At 38.7% G+C, this 16,154-nt stretch overlaps 1 protein-coding gene across 1 annotated transcript in view; it reads right to left on the minus strand.

The window, feature by feature from the left end:
- LOC131043062 (uncharacterized) overlaps window positions 1-16,154 on the minus strand; it is a 197,457-nt gene that overhangs the window by 168,531 nt on the left and 12,772 nt on the right. The window contains exon 2 of the mRNA XM_057976403.2: window positions 12,785-12,979. Coding sequence (XP_057832386.2) covers window positions 12,785-12,979 — 195 coding nt within the window. The remainder of the gene's footprint in view (window positions 1-12,784; window positions 12,980-16,154) is intronic.

Below are 16,154 nucleotides of genomic sequence, written 5' to 3' on the forward strand. Positions count from 1 at the left end.
AAAGGGTGGTGCGAATTTGAAGACCACACCAAATGCGAACTTGAGGATACATTAAGGCGAATTTGCTAAAGACTTGGAGGATTTGTTTGAGCGATTTGTCAAGGGCAAATTTGAAGATCATTTAAGACCACGTCTAAGGCGATACTTGAAGATCACGTTCACTCCAAAGGTGGCAAAGTCAATTTTGAGGAGACCACATTGAAGACTATTTTATTCCTCCAATTTTGCCTAGGCGATTTTGTTCTTTTTGCATTTTAGAGTTAGCTCTCTATCGAGGTATGGCGATTTAATTATTATTGCTTTATTTATTCGTCGTCATATTTTTTGAAATTTTGAAATTTTGAATCCTTAGCTCAATCTTTTTTAGGAAATGATTAATAAAGGACGTATCATTAAGTTTCCTAAAATTTGCTCTCTAATTTATGTTATGTATTGCAAAATCATGGTACTAATTTTGAAATGTTGTGTAGGCATCAAATGGAGGTCTCTTCAAGGAAAATCAAGCCGGATCAAGGACGGTCTTCACCAGGACGGTCTTCGCCAGGACGATCAAGCCAAGACATGGGCGACCTCTTTCAATCCAACGTTCCAAGGCGAGGTACATCATCATCTTACACATCAAGGACAAAAGGAGTTAGAACAAGAGTTAATTAAAGATAGCCTCTCAACGACATCAAATTGAATATCTAGCAAGCTACAAGTGTCAAATGAGGTGGCATCCTAGTCATCATTTCTCCAATCAGTGAAGTCCATCTCAACATGTCCAGATTCAATGTACTTAACTCATGGAAGGTGGCACAAACTCCGATGTACCTACCCCGGCTATCCATTGGTCGATTTTTCTAAAAGGGACATGTGTCCAAGCAATACAATTTTATCATTGGTCAAACATTAAATGTTATGTAATGGTTGTAACAAACCCTAATTAGGGTTTTTCATTGTTGAATCTTGGCCATTGATCTTGAATTGATCTAAGCCATCAAATTGTATTGTGGGCACTATATAAGCCCAGACATTTCATTTGTAAAGGCTAATTAGCAATAAATTAGCAATTGTTAGAGATAGTTTGTAAATAGTTAGAATAGTTAGAGAATAGTTGGAAGCAATTAGAGTAGAATAGGAGGACAAGGCAAGAAATTGTTGCCATTGATTGTAAACAAACTCCATTTTCATTGAAGTAATGGTGAAATATGTCGTTTTCTTGCAATTTGCATGGTTTCTTGTTGAAGTCTTCAATCTTAGATGGTAGATAATTAGATGAATGGAGGAAATGTTATTGATTGATGGTGGAATTCGTACATCCATACTACTAGCAGTTTGTTGATTGCAGACTTGCCTTGTGTAGTCAACTGGAATCGTTCAGCTTAAGCTCAATTTTAATTTGTTGCCTCTTCATTGATATGCATCAACTTGGATGGTATCTATGCCTGCGGTGATGATTTGAACATCATAAAGCTCCCTTAGAAGATCGCACTAGTCTTGTGTAGATGTTCCATTGATGTCAAAACAAGATCTAGTTAGAGTTTCATCAAAAATCAAGTCATTGCTCCTACATTCTTAGTATTAGGATTAGATCCTCTCTTCGCCCTTATCCTTTTTTCATTTTTTTTCAAAGGTAAGTCAGTAAGAGCCTGTGTCCAGCAAAGCAGATCGGAAGTTCAATCATCACATGTAAGTCCCCTTGTGATCCCAGCAAATCACATCATACCACTGGAGCTTGTCCACACGTAGAGACCCTACATCAAAGAACCTTGGAGTCTACCTAACTGATCCTTTATGCGAATCTTCAGCAGTTAGAGACTATTTTCTCAAGAGAGGATAAGATGCCTTTGGGTATTTTATTCTGTGTATGATCGTGTATAAAATACACGTCAACAGTACCTAGATGACATTCTCATCTATAGCAGAACCAAAGAGGAGCACCTTGAGCATTTGAGGTTAGTCTTAGAAAGGTTGCATGAGGAGAAGCTATCCATCAACCTAGAGAAGTGTGACTTCTTGAAGCAAGAGCTGGTCTACTTAGGATTTGTGGTGTCTAAAGGAACCTTGAAGATGGATCCAAGCAAAGTGGAGGCAATCTTAAATTGGCCTGCACCTAAAACAGGGACTGAGGTTAGAAGTTTCCATGCATTAGCTCAATTCTATAAGAAGTTTGTGAGGAACTTCAGTGGCATATGTGCACCAGTCCTTGACACCATCAAAGGAGGCCTTAAAACTAAGTTTAAGTGGACTGAGCAGGCTGACAAAGCATTTCAATTGTTGAAACACGAAGTAGCCACAAAACCTATCCTTCTCCTACCTACGTTTGATAAGCTATTCACTTTGGAGTGTGATGCAAGTGGAATTGCAGTAGGTGGTGTGTTGAATCAAGAGGGAAAACCTGTGGCATTTTTCAGTGAGAAGCTTAATGAAGCAAAGAAGAAGTACTCAACCTATGACCTAGAGTTGTATGCATTAGTGCAGTCACTAAAGAAGTGGAGGCATTACCTACTCCCAAAGGAATTTGTAGTGTTCACAGACAACTAGGCATTGAGTTACATTAACACTCAAGAGAAGCTCAGCAATAGACATCTGAAATGGATGGAATACCTCCAATCCTTCACCTTCACCATCAAGCATAAGAAGGGGCAACTTAATAAGGTGGCAGATGCATTAAGCAGGAAGTTGTTGACAGTGCAAGAACTACAGTTGCAGAGCATAGGCATAGAAGGTTTCAAAGACCTCTATGAAGGAGATGAAGACTTCTCATCAGCTTACAAGGTTTGCAAAGAGTTTGAGAACCATTTCCATGGTGAGTATGCAGATTACACTCTCCAAAATGGTCTCTTGTTCAAAGGTAACCAGTTGTGTGTACCTAGAGGATCCATGAGAGAGAACCTCATCCAAGAAAAACATAGTGGCAGTTTAAGTGGACACTTTGGAGTCAACAAAACCTTGGATTTAGTACAGAGGTACTACTATTGGCCAAAGTTGCCAAGAGATGTAAAGAGGTATGTAGAGCAATGTGGAGTGTGTCAAAGAGCAAAAGGAGGATCAAGCAATGTTGGTCTTTATCAACCATTACCGGTCCCTAACAGACCTTGGGAATGTATAAGCATGGACTTTGTAGTAGGACTTCCCAAGACTAAAACAGGTATGGAAAGCATCTATGTAGTAGTAGATAGATTTTCCAAGATGAGTCATTTCATACCATGTAAGACTACACATGATGCTAGCTATGTTGCACATCTCTTCTTCAAAGAGATTGTTAGGATTCATGGACTCCCCTTAAGCATTGTTTCATACAGGGACAGCAAGTTCATGGGTCATTTTTGGTAGACATTATGGAGGAGACTAGGAACTAACTTGTCATTTAGCTCAGCTTACCATCCACAAACAGATGGTCAAACTGACGTCATCAACAGGGTGTTAGGCAATTGGTTGAGGTGTCTAACTAAGGAATATGGTCAGACATGGGACCTAATCATTCCTCAAGCAGAATATGCATATAATGACAGTGTGAATAGAACCACTGGTAGAAGCCCTTTTGAGGTTGTGCATGGCAGACATCCAAGGGGAGTATGTGAGTTGAGAGACCTTAGTACTTTGGAGATGAAGAGTGGGCAAGCAGAGGACTTCACTCAAACCATCAAGGAAGTTCACGAGCAAGTTAAGAAGGCCATCCTTGAATCCACTCAAAAACTGAAGGCCAAAGTGGATGAGAGAAGGAGAGAAGTTCAATTCAAGGTGGGTGACTATGTGATGGTACATTTGAGCAAAGCCAGGATGCAAAGTGGTAAGCCTACCAAACTGCAGATGAAGAGAGTAGGACCTTGTCAAATTCTGGCAAAATATGGTGAGAATGCCTATAAGGTTGATTTACCCTCAGACTTAGCCATTTCACCAGTCTTTAATGTTGCTGATCTGGTAATGTACAAGGGAGAGATAGCATGGCAGACTGAGAACTAAACTAAGGTATTACAAGACTTGGATGTAAATACCTTACCTCAAGTGAAGAAGCCTAAAGCAGAGGAGATCTTGGAATCAAGGGTGAAGAAGTCTACTAGACACCAGGTCTACATGGAGCACTTAGTGAAATGGGCAGATCAACCAATATCTGAAGCTACCTGGGTTGAAGAGAGCAGGTTCAAGACACTTGGCATAGACCCGGCTCTCATCTCTTCTTCTATTTCTTAGTTGTGTGCAGAGGGGGAGTATGGTGCAGGAGCACCCTTCCAAACTCTTTCTCTTTCTTTGTTTTGTTGGTGTTATGCTTCTTTAGAAGCCATTGTACATGAATAAGAGCCATGAGCTCATGTGTGCTAGACTACGTCCTAGTTTTAGGTCCTTAGTGTTTTGTTGTGATTTCTTGTGCAGGAGAGGTTGAGTGTGCCTGGAATGTGTGTTAGGCCTTATTGGCATGTTGATGTCCTTAGGATAGCCTAAAATAGGCTTAGGAGTCATGAAAAGCAACAATGGCAAAGTTGCTCAAAAGATGCAAAAGTTGCATGACAACTTTTAAAAGTTGTCAAGCAACTTTTCCACCCAAAATGGTCATAGACCCTTGTGCGTGGAGAGCCCTAATTTTGGCACACCAACTGAGGTATGGGTAGTATAAGTATTTGCAAACCCTAAATTAATGGGTTCGATGTCAGACATTGTACGGCCCTAGCAAAAAGACCAGATTGTGACTATAAAACTGTTACCAGTCAGGTTGAATGAAGCAACCAAGCAAGTTAATGGAATGAGATACGTCCAAAACTGTGTGGAATGTCTTTCATGGTGTAAATACTTTCATTTCAAGCAATTAGTTTAGGTGTTTATTTGCAGATTGAGTGTGTTTGTAAATAGTTTGTAAATTGTCTTCTTACTGTCCAATTTTGGACAGGATTGTGTAAATGGCTGCATAACTCCATTCCCCGTTGTGGAACCACCATGAAACCATGGGGAATGAGAGTGCAGACCTTGTACCATACTGCAAAACAAGCAGGGCCCTTAAAAATGCAGGAAGGCCAAGCAAAGACCCACTCCTAGGCGAGACTGAACAGTGCCCGGCTAGGAGAGGTTAAGTTGCAGAGGTCTTGGAGAGCAAGGTTGGATAGAGGAAAGTACACCCTTTGGAGGAGGTGTAGAGGAGTGTTTGAAGCATCATTGGTGTGAAGGAGGAGCCTCCACCAACCCAGACAAGGTGGCTAAAACACAAAACACTCACTGTGACCCAGGCAAACTACAAAACCCTTCAAAACCCCAAAATTCGCCCAAGGCACCGTACGGCCACTTGGAGGCCCAAAACCTAGAAAATCCTTGAGCCCTTGCCAATTGAATGGTAGTCTATTTTGGGAGTTTGGGTTGTATATGCATCGCTTGTGAGAGAAAGCCCTAAAGGACCGGGTAGGAGGCCTAATTGGTCCTAATCCTTGTAGCCATGTTTTGTAAGCAAAAACACAAAACAGTGAAATCGGTAGAAAGGATGAAGGTAGCAACTTCTTGGGGGCACATGGAGGGATGTAAAACATGGTTTAGGACCTGATTTAACCTTACTAAGACCTTGGAAGGTGTGGAGCAAGCCTTAGCCCTTATTAGCCATAGTAAGGTTTCGAGTCTCATGAGTAGATGAGACCTTAGGAGCAGCATAGCAACTCATTGGTGGGTGGATTGGGCAAGGTCAGGGGATTTCTCAAGCAAGGGAAGTCCTAGAGGCCCTAGGGTGTGGAGAGAACACCAGGAGATCCCAGGGAAGGATCCAGGAGCATAGACTAGGCTAGTCTATCCCAAGCACCAACCCATCAATGACCCCCTCCATTTGTAAAGCAGGGAGATTTGTATGAAATTGTTGCGATAAGTTATTGAGATAATAACAGTGATGCATGATGCATTTGTCTCCGATGGTGTTCACTTAAGTTATTTTTCAAAACTTGCATGGTTTCACCTTCCTTAGAGTAGAATTTTATTTTCCAAGCATTTAGATGAACAAGGTTGATTCCAGTGTTTTAAGGTGAAGATCGCTTGCTCGTACCTTTTGTTGATAGATGATTTTTATTAATCGTGGGATGAACATTGTTCTCTGATGGTGTTCATCAATGGTTTAAAATCCTTCAAGCACAACCTTTTAAGATTGCACCCGCTTCATGTAGTTGTCTTCTAGTGGCGAAGTGAAGTGTGGTTGATCTCATCCGAAGCATTGCTATTTATTGAGTTCTTAGATTTAGCTTAGTCTTCCTAAGCCCTTTCCCCTTTAATTTCAGTTCATTCCAATTTAGTTCATTTGAAGCATAAGCATTACAAAATTGCTATATTCGATGATGAAGTTCTAGCCACAGCAAATAAGTGAAGAATGATCCAAACATAAGTCCCCTTGGATTACCAGCAACATCACCACATGAGCCTATATGCACAAAAAGTCGCTAGTACGCAATCAAAACCTTGGAATCATCATATGATCTTGAAATCTTAGAATACATTTGACTTTGATCAAGAGAGGATAAGGTAGTCGTTGGGAAACTTTATCCTGTGTTAGTGTGGTCACAAAACGCACGTCAACAATATCAAGCACATCATCTATGTGCCTCAAGTGATCCTTACATGTCTTACTGTAAATCAAGATGTCACCAAAGAAAACTAGTACAATCTTCCTCAATTGTAAAAAATAAATACTTGATTCACATATGACTAGAATGTGAAAGGTGCATTAGTTAGTCCAAATGGCATGACCAAGAACTCGTAATGCCCATGATGACACCTAAAAGTTGTTTTGTGCACATCCTCATCTCTGACTTGTTGTGACGTTTTCACACATCGCCCCATTGCAAATGGGGACCCCCTACTTTTTAGGCCCTCCCGGTCTTTTGGCTTGCGTTTTTGGGGTCTTTTCGCAGCAGTCTCGCCAGTCTCTCTGCTTTGCAAATGTTTGGGGGTCATATTGATCAATTCTGCTTTTTGTTTGAGTAAATTTGGTGAAGTCTAGGGCTCGTTTTGTCAATTTTAGGGTTTTTGCCTTTGGTCCTAGATTTTAGGGGTTTCTGTTAGGGTTTTGGAAAACTAAACATACGACTGGAATTAGGACCCTTCAAGGAACCTCCCAGTAAAATTTGAGCCAAAATGGAGCAACTTTCTATTTTTAGAAAGTTCCTATTTTTTAGGGATTTTACTGAGTCTCAGATTGGTCTAATTTTGCCAAAAATCAAACTTACTATTTTTAGTAAGTTCTATTTTTAGTAAGTTTCTATTTTTAGTAAGTGCTTTTCTGACCTATTTTGCCCAAACCTTAACATTTTGAAACACTTACTATTTGGGAAAATCTATTTTTGGCAGGATCTTCACAGGGAAACACTGAAAGCTGAATATCTCTGAAGACACTGAAGACTGAACGTTCCTGAAGACCATTTCTAAATCCGGAAGAGTCAGAAGGCAGACAAGTTGGATCAAAAAATGGTTAAGTTTGGAACTCCTATTCCAAAAGAGGAAAGCATGCAAAATCATCCAAGTCCAGAAATTCACATCAATCCACCAATGTCATCCTGATCTGAAAATGGCCTGAAATTTGATTAAGTCTGAAAACTTTGAAGATCTTCCAAAATCCAAAATTTGCATTATGATTCCTATGGACCTGAAAACACTCTCAAACATCCTGACAATATATATGAAATATAACTTAAAGTATAAGAATCCTTTCTTATACTTAAATGTTATATTTCATATATATATATATATATATATATATATATATATATATATATATATATATATATATATATATATATATATATATATATATATATATATATATCCTGACGAAGAGCTTGGAACTTGTGAAAATCATCAAAATCCTCCATGCATGAAAAATTCCGCCCAAGGAAATGATTGGGCGCTAGATGAGGCAGGTCAGGAAATGTTTGGAATTTCATGAATCCTCCACAGGGGTGAAAATCCGCCCAACTGTGGACTTGGGCGCCAAAATGAGGGTCTCACGGATTCACAAAAAATTCCATGAATCCTTCACATAGTGAAAATTCCGCCCCAGGAAGTGATTGGGCGCCAGAATGGAGGAGGCAAGGATAAATGAAAAAATTCCATGAATCCTTCACATAGTGAAAATTCCGCCCCAGGAAGTGATTGGGCACCAGAATGGAGGAGGCAAGGATAAATGAAAAAATTTCATGAATCCTCCACAAGGGTGAAAATCCGCCCAACTTTGGATTTGGGCCCAAAATGAGGGTCTCAAGGATTCACAAAAAATTCCATGAATCCTTCACATAGTGAAAATTCAGCCCCAGGAAGTGATTGGGCGCCAGAATGGAGGAGGCAAGGATAAATGAAAAAATTTCATGAATCCTCCACAGGGGTGAAAATCCGCCCAAGATGAAGGACAATCGCCAAAACCAAGGAGGCATGGAGGATTCACAAAATTCATTGAATCCTCCACCAAGTCAAAATTGCACCCAAGAAGAAGAAATTCCAAGAAAGTGAAAAAATTGGCGTTGTGTCGGAAATTCCTTCTTTCAGGACAGAATTCTAGAAAAGGTAAAAAATTGACTAAGTGTTTGAAATTTCTTCCTTCAGGACATAGTTCTTGGAAATCATGAAAATTGGCTAAGGCATAAAGAATTTCCTTCCTCGGGGTAAGGAACAAATTCCTTTCCAAAGGAGAATTCCTCCACAACAAGAAATCACACCCAAGGATGAATTGAAGATAAAATTTCTAAGGCAAGGAAGGAATCAGGGATGAACTGAACAAGAAATTTCCCCCCAAAGGAAAAATTTGAAAAATCCATTTTCAGGGCTCAAATTACCTCCAAATTTAGAAATTTTTGAAGATATGGATACGTGAGAGAATTCTCTCTCTCCTAGAACAAAACCCTAAAATTGTGGAAATTCCTAAAAATAGGAGATGGTGGAGAATTGTTGAAAATCTCCTCCAAAGCAAGGAGAGTTCGAGAAACTTCAAGAAAAAATTCTTCATGGATCAAATTCTTCTTTCCTAAAGTTTTCTCTCTCCAAGGTTTTCTCACCAAGTGGCAGCCGAGTCAACGGACGTTGAATTAATGAAGCATCTCTCTGCATGCAGCCGTCACATTTATGGCATTATGACATATTCCTTCTCCATGCAGTCGTCACATTCAGAAGATAATGGTGCATTTATGGCATCACGGGCGATTTTTGCATGAGGGTACATTCATCGCATAGTGGGCACTTCTGGAATGTAATTAATTGTATATGGGCATGATGGGTTATTAATTAGAGATTCCCACCTTGTTGCATCTTGAGTGGAGAATCTTTTGAGCAAACCCTAATTAGGGTTTTGCATGTTATCATGGCTTGAGGCCTATATAAAGGGGTGACCCCCTTCATTTGTAAAGGAGGGAGCTTTGTATGAAATTGTTGCGATAAGTTTTGAGATAATAACAGTGAAACATTGTTCTCTGATGGTGTCCACTTAAGTTATTTTTTCAAAACTTGCATGGTTTCACCTTCCTCACTTAGAGTAGAAATAGTATAGTGCTTTGATTTCAATAGAGAATGTAATGGTGTTTGATGAATTTCCATGGTTCATACTTTTTGCATCTTGCTGATTGTAAGTTGCAGTGTAAAGTTAGCCTGAACCCCTTAAATTTGTGCTAAGTTCAATTGTAGATGGTCGTTTGGATTGCATCGTTTTTGGGTATTCAAATGTACTTTCTCGATTTGAAAATCCTCTAGCATCCCTAGAAGATTGCACCGGTTCTCGCTGAGTTGTAGTTGATCTTGGCAAAGCAAAGCTTGGTTTATTTGGAATTTGTCCACCAGAGCACTATTCATTGTTATCACTGCTCTTAGGAGTAGATTTAGATCCTTCTAAACCCTTTCCCTTTTACTTTCAGTTCATTTTAGTCCATCTGAAGCAACAGCATTGCAAAATTGCCATATCCGATGATGGAGTTCCAGCCACAACAAAGAAGTGAAAGAATGATGCAAACGTAAGGCCCCTTGGATTACCAGCAATCACATCAGCCAACTAGCATAAAGGAACCTTGGAGTCGATTGTTTGAACTTCTTGCAATCTTAGCATGCAATCGCACTTTGATCAAGAGAGAGTGAAGTGACCGTTAGGCAACTTTATTTTGTGTTCGACGTAGTTATAAAAAACACGTCAACATGACTCTTATTTGATGATACCCTAGATGTAGATCAATCTTCGAGAAGTACACTACACCATGAAGCTCATCTATCAACTTATCAATCACATGTATTGGATAGCAATTCTTAACTTTCTTATTGAGGGCTCTATAATGAATGCACATCCTCATAGTACCATCATTTTTCTTGACCAACATAATGAGAGAAGCAAATGGTCTTGAGCTAGGCCAAATGTTTCCCATGTCCAACAACTCCTTAATTGCCTTCTCAATCTCCGTGTGCCTCCTAGGATGACAATAAGGTGTAATGATGACTGGTTTTGCTCCTTCCTCTAACTCAATCATATGCTAGAAGCCCTTATCTGGGGGTAAACTTGAAGGAGTTTTGTTGAACACCTTCTAATGTTTATCCGAAATGGATTGGATGTCAAAATGATATGACTTCCCATTCTAGGATGGTTGTATATTTGTAATCAAACACTCAGCTCCCTAAGCAACTTGGCCTCTACAAAAATTGTAATAACACCATTTTTAGCAATATTGATTTGTGAGCATTTGCCCAATTTCAGAGTTTTCCCATATGCAATTTAGTGTATTGGGGAGAACCCCAAACTTCTTGGAGTGCTCTAGGTTCGTTGGCAATGACTTTAGGTTGTGGAAATGACCTCAGTAGGCAATATGGATCATTATGTCAATTTTGAAAGTGATTTTCGACATTTGAGGTGTTCTCCAAACTTTTTGTATCAGTCGTCTATTTTTAGTAAGTTACTTGGTTGGCTCTAATCATCATTCTACATCTTCATTATCATTTCAGTATGATCAAAGTTTGATTCTCATGTTCTTTCAATGCTTTCTACAACTTGGGGAACCTAATGAGTTATTATTTAATTAATTCACTTAAGTTGTCTAATGTTGGGAAATATTAAGAGGACAACTTAGTGTAATAGCTTGTTGGAAAGGTGTTGAGTTGCATCCAGATTTCATGGCATTTTAGCATTGAGAAGTATTTTTAGTAAGTTACTCGGTTGGCTCTAATCATCATTCTACATCTTCATTATCATTTCAGTATGTTCATAGTTTAATTCTCATGTTGTTTCAATGCTTTCTACAACTTGAGTAACCTAATGAGTTATTATTTAATTAATTCACTTAAGTTGTCTAATGTTGGGAAATATTAAGGGGACAACTTAGTGTAATAGCTCGTTGGAAAGGTGTTGAGTTGCATCCAGATTTCATGACATTTTAGCATTGAGAAGAGAGTTGATGATGAAATATGTTGGTTTTTGTACTGCTGTTTTGTTAAACCAACAACCATTGTTATTGTTTTCAGACATGTTACTGATTAATAACTCAAAATGGATTGATATCTATAAGTTGACAATGTTGTTGAGTTTAGAGTGCCTATCTTTCATATTTGGTAATGTTAGGTACAAGACTTTGCATTTTGAAGGTGCTGTGATGACATGATGGCCCCATACCTGTTGTTATAGTGTCATTACTGACCTATTTTTATCTGAATACAGTAATCTGCCTGGTGTATACTTCTTCCCAGGTGATTTGAAGTGGGTTTGCAATTGTTGGAAGATGAAATAACAGTTTATGTCATTGTAAAGTGTTGGGAGTGTTCGTATTCTTCTTTCCAGCATTACCAAAGCTTCATCAGCAAAGATTCCGGTCTGATTCATCACAATATAGCCTGTTTTGAGTTTTCTCAACAAGGTGAAGTGCATCAACACCTCTAGGAGTAGTTTTTCAAATCAAATGTTAGAACTCAAGATGGAAAGCTTTGATAGCAAGTCCTAGGCATAAAAATGAAGCTTTGTAACCCTCTTCAGGGGCAAAGCACAGAAGACTTCTTAATTTCAAACTATTCATCAGAGGCTTGGACTCTTGTTGTGCAAATGAAATGCTTACTTTGACTAGCACAGGTGTTTGCAGATCAAATGCTACAACTCAAGATGGATAGCTTTGATAGCAAGTCCTAGGCATAAACATTAAGCTTCATAATTCTCTTCTGGAGCAAAGCTCACAAGTTCTCAATTTCATACTACTCAACAGAGGCATGGACTCTCGTTTTGCCAATGAAGTTCTTACTTTAACTAGCACAGGTGTTAACAAACATTGTACTAATTTACTAGTTGCTTATTTCAGATATAATAAGCAATGTACAAATTTACATCATTTACCTCTATTTCTATATTTTTATTTGTAAGATGCATCCAGAAATGTGATTTTACTTTCAAGAAAAATAGATACAAATTGCTGGGGATTCATGAACAGTCTCCCCTGAAGAACATAAAACATTGAGATTTAGAAGAACCATGCCATAGCTGTAGAAAGAATAAAACGGAGAAATCATATTAATACCTACAAATGACCAAAATGCGTTAATGGGATCTAAACAATAGTAACTTATAGCCAATCAGACTTCCAAAGGAACAAACACTGCAAATAAAGCATCTAAAACTAAAAATATGATCACTTAAAACAAATAGGGGGTTAACTCAAATGGGTAAACACTAGACAGTTCAATATATAAAAAAGAAAACCATATAGTTAGAAAAGTCTCATAAGAAGACTAACTGATATTTCAAGTCATTATTCCAATTCTAACTTCTTCTACAGAAGCAACAAGAAAGAATGTTTAAACATATGTAACTGAAAGTCCATATGACAAAGAGAAAGAATCATACAGGAATAACATTATAATGAAGTTCATGCTCAATGTCCAATGGTAAAGCAGTCTCCAAACATGCAGGATGGTGTGATGGAAAGCTCCGTTTCATAAACTCCTCCAGCTTGCGAGCATCCAAAGAGTACCTATAGCCACCATCACCATTGAATCCAACCAGCACAATATTTATTTCAAGTGGAACCCGAAAAGGAACCTGTATTGCATACAATTTATCTCATTAGTGAGGAAGAAAATGAACAATATTCATATTCATTGATTATGGGCCCAAAGAAAAAAAAAATCATGAGAACATTTATTGGTTAGAGAGCTTCATAATCATGACTATGTACCATGTCGTTGTCGTCCCAAAAGAAAACCCAAACAGGATAATGAAAAGAAACACTTCTAATAAAAAAATTGCCAGCAGATTGCACTTTTCAGCATTATAAATCAATCATAGCTTCATCTCAATAGTAGTTTTAAGAAAAAGGAAAAAGGAGTGAAAAATTGTGGCAACTTGAGAAATTTCTATATACAGTTCAATATCATCCACATAAAATTTTTGTAGACACTTTAATGTCTACACATTAGCCATTCTCTATTACACTTTGATTATGCCAGGTTTCTAAACTACAAACCGAAACTAGAAAATTACAAACATAAAAGAGCAAAAAAATATGAATAGAAAATGAACCATGTGCTCACTCAAAATGAATTGCACCTGCAAATCTGGCTGTACATATGCAAGAGTTCTAACTCAATGGTAGCTCTCTTATTGCATTAGGAAATAATAATAGAACACATCATTTAGGGTTTTCCTTCATTTTTATACTCAATGGGAAAGGAAACCCTCTAATGAATTGACCCTTCATTAATGCTAAGTACTTGAAACTAGGCTAATAATGATGCTCGAAATATGAACTTAGGTCAAAACATCCTACAAACATAAAGCTAAGAGTTTGATGCTCTCACATACACAACAAGCCCTCCTCCCTGAAAAGCTTTGTCCCCCAAAGCTAGTAAGAACTCTAATTTAAACTCACTCAACCTAGAGTAGCACGAAGAAAAATGACCTCTCAAAAAGTACCGCGGGTCATACTAAATTTTGAGCTATTTTCCCATAAGATAATTGACATCAAAAAAGGGAAATTAAATTAAATAATTAGGTTTAGTCAAAAGTTACTTTTTGTATTTTTATATTGACAGCTTGTTTTAATTATTTCAAAAAGTGACTTTAAGTTGTGCAAACAAAAAAGGTGAGGGATAAAAAATGAAATGATAATTCGATGTTGTAATTAATTAAGGAAAGGAATACTCCTTATATAGAAAATTACAAGAGGATCTTTCCATAACGGAACAATCAAGATTAGAAATATGAAAGGAAACATTCTAAAAAGAAACTTAAAACAAAAAGGGAAAGATCCTAAACCCACTAACTAAATGACCATTATAGAAACATTACATAATTTCTTTAATACCCTCCCTTAATGGTCATTCTACTAACTACCCTAAATAAGACTAGACATAATCTGCAGGTCATTTGACCACAAATGCATAGAAGAGGGTGCCCCCTTCTCCTCAAAACGCTCTCCGACATGAACCTACTGCTAAGACCCTCCTTGGTTCTGCAAAACTTCTAGATATGATCAAGTTTACTATAATCCTTTGAACCTTCCAACATGATGTTGGGTAACAAAGTCATCCATCCCTTTTATCCAGAGATACTAAAATCAGTTTCTCAAAACACACAAAAAACTCATCATGATTTTTTTTTGGGGAAAAATATCAGGAAACACATAAAACAACAACACCCTTCAATCTCCAACACAACTAAGTAATGGAGCGAAAAGGAGCGGAGCAAAAAGGAGCGGGAATCCCAAATTTCAAATTGGGAAATGGCGGAATTCCTGGGAATGGCGGATTTTCTGGAAACTGTTGTTCCTCTGGGATCGAATCTGGCACACAGGCAGGAGGTCAGACATCACAAGGGTTAGAAGAGGACAAGGAAAAAGCAAAACCAGGAGAAGAAAAAGATTCGATCCCCGAGGACCCACATGACAGAGGAAAATGGAAAAAATGGTCTTCGCTCTTTGGAGTGAAACCACTAGTTAAATCTAGGCTTCCGAAAGTAACGAACATTTCAAACCCTACCTCTGGTCTGGTTGCTATTTCCGTTCCGGACAAAGTGGTCGATATGACTGTAGCTGGTCTATCTATGACCTTAGTGGGACGATTCTCTGGCTTTAGGCCCAACATTGATGATGTAAGGAATTTCATAAGGAGAAAATGGATGGTAAAAGGACAAGCGGAAGTGGCGGCGCTGCCTAGAGGGTTTTTTACCTTCGCTTTCAACTCTGAAGAAGACATGAACAAAGCTCTCTATGAAGGCCCCTGGATGTTTGGCAAGTCTTCCCTGGCTCTCCAGAAATGGGCCCCGAATCTCATCCTGGACGAATCCTTCTTCATTTCTGCGCCAGTCGGGACACGCCTCCCGAGTCTCCCGCTCGAATATTGGAACGAGGAAGTTTTCAAGGGTATTGTGAAATCCTTTGGAGAACTCTTATCGATCGACCCAATGACGGCGGCTAAATCAAGGTTAGTCTTTGCTCGCATTTGCGTAAATGTTAACCAAATGATAGATATGCCTTAATCCATAGATATCATATCAAAACTAGGAAAATGGTCCCAAGTTATTGAATATGAATCCCTACCGTTTGCCTGTTTCCACTGCAAAAAATCGGGGCATTGGGCACAATCTTGTCCGCTCAAGAAAGGCAAGGAACCCAAGACAGATAGTAACTCTAAGAACAAAAAGATCTGGCAAACGACAAACAAAAAAGTAGATTCATCTATATCCGAGAGTAATCAAAAAAAGGATGATACGGAACTTATGAATGAAGTCAAGAGGATTGGGAGTAGCAGCAATGATAAACAGGATTGTGTTTGTTCCAACGACCCACCAGATAGCTCTAAAGAAGCAGAGCCATGAACTGAGTTGATCAACAAAGAAAGCCCAGAAGCTCAGGAGAATGAAACTACAAGTCAAGAGAAGGATGAATCTATCCCGGACCAGAAGGACGGATCAGATAGCCAGGAGAAGGAAGAATCATATCCAGCCTCTTCACTCTCTAAATCAGCCGACTCAAACTTTAATGACTTTAATGAAGCCCAAGACCCTTCTGAATCTGAGCCCTTATTGCTTTTAACCAATGGAAGCCCAAAGCCTCTCCTCTGTAAAACCCCTTCCCAAAGCGTGCTTATGCTGGATGAAATCCTCCGGATTCCCGGGTCAAGAAAAGGAAAATTGAACAAGGAGGAACTTAAGGAAGGAATCTCAACTAGAAGCAAGACTAAGAAAAAGGCAGATGTTGGAAGCCAAAATAAAAAGC

Source organism: Cryptomeria japonica, chromosome 7, assembly GCF_030272615.1.
Source record: "Cryptomeria japonica chromosome 7, Sugi_1.0, whole genome shotgun sequence".
Classification (NCBI taxonomy): domain Eukaryota; kingdom Viridiplantae; phylum Streptophyta; class Pinopsida; order Cupressales; family Cupressaceae; genus Cryptomeria; species Cryptomeria japonica.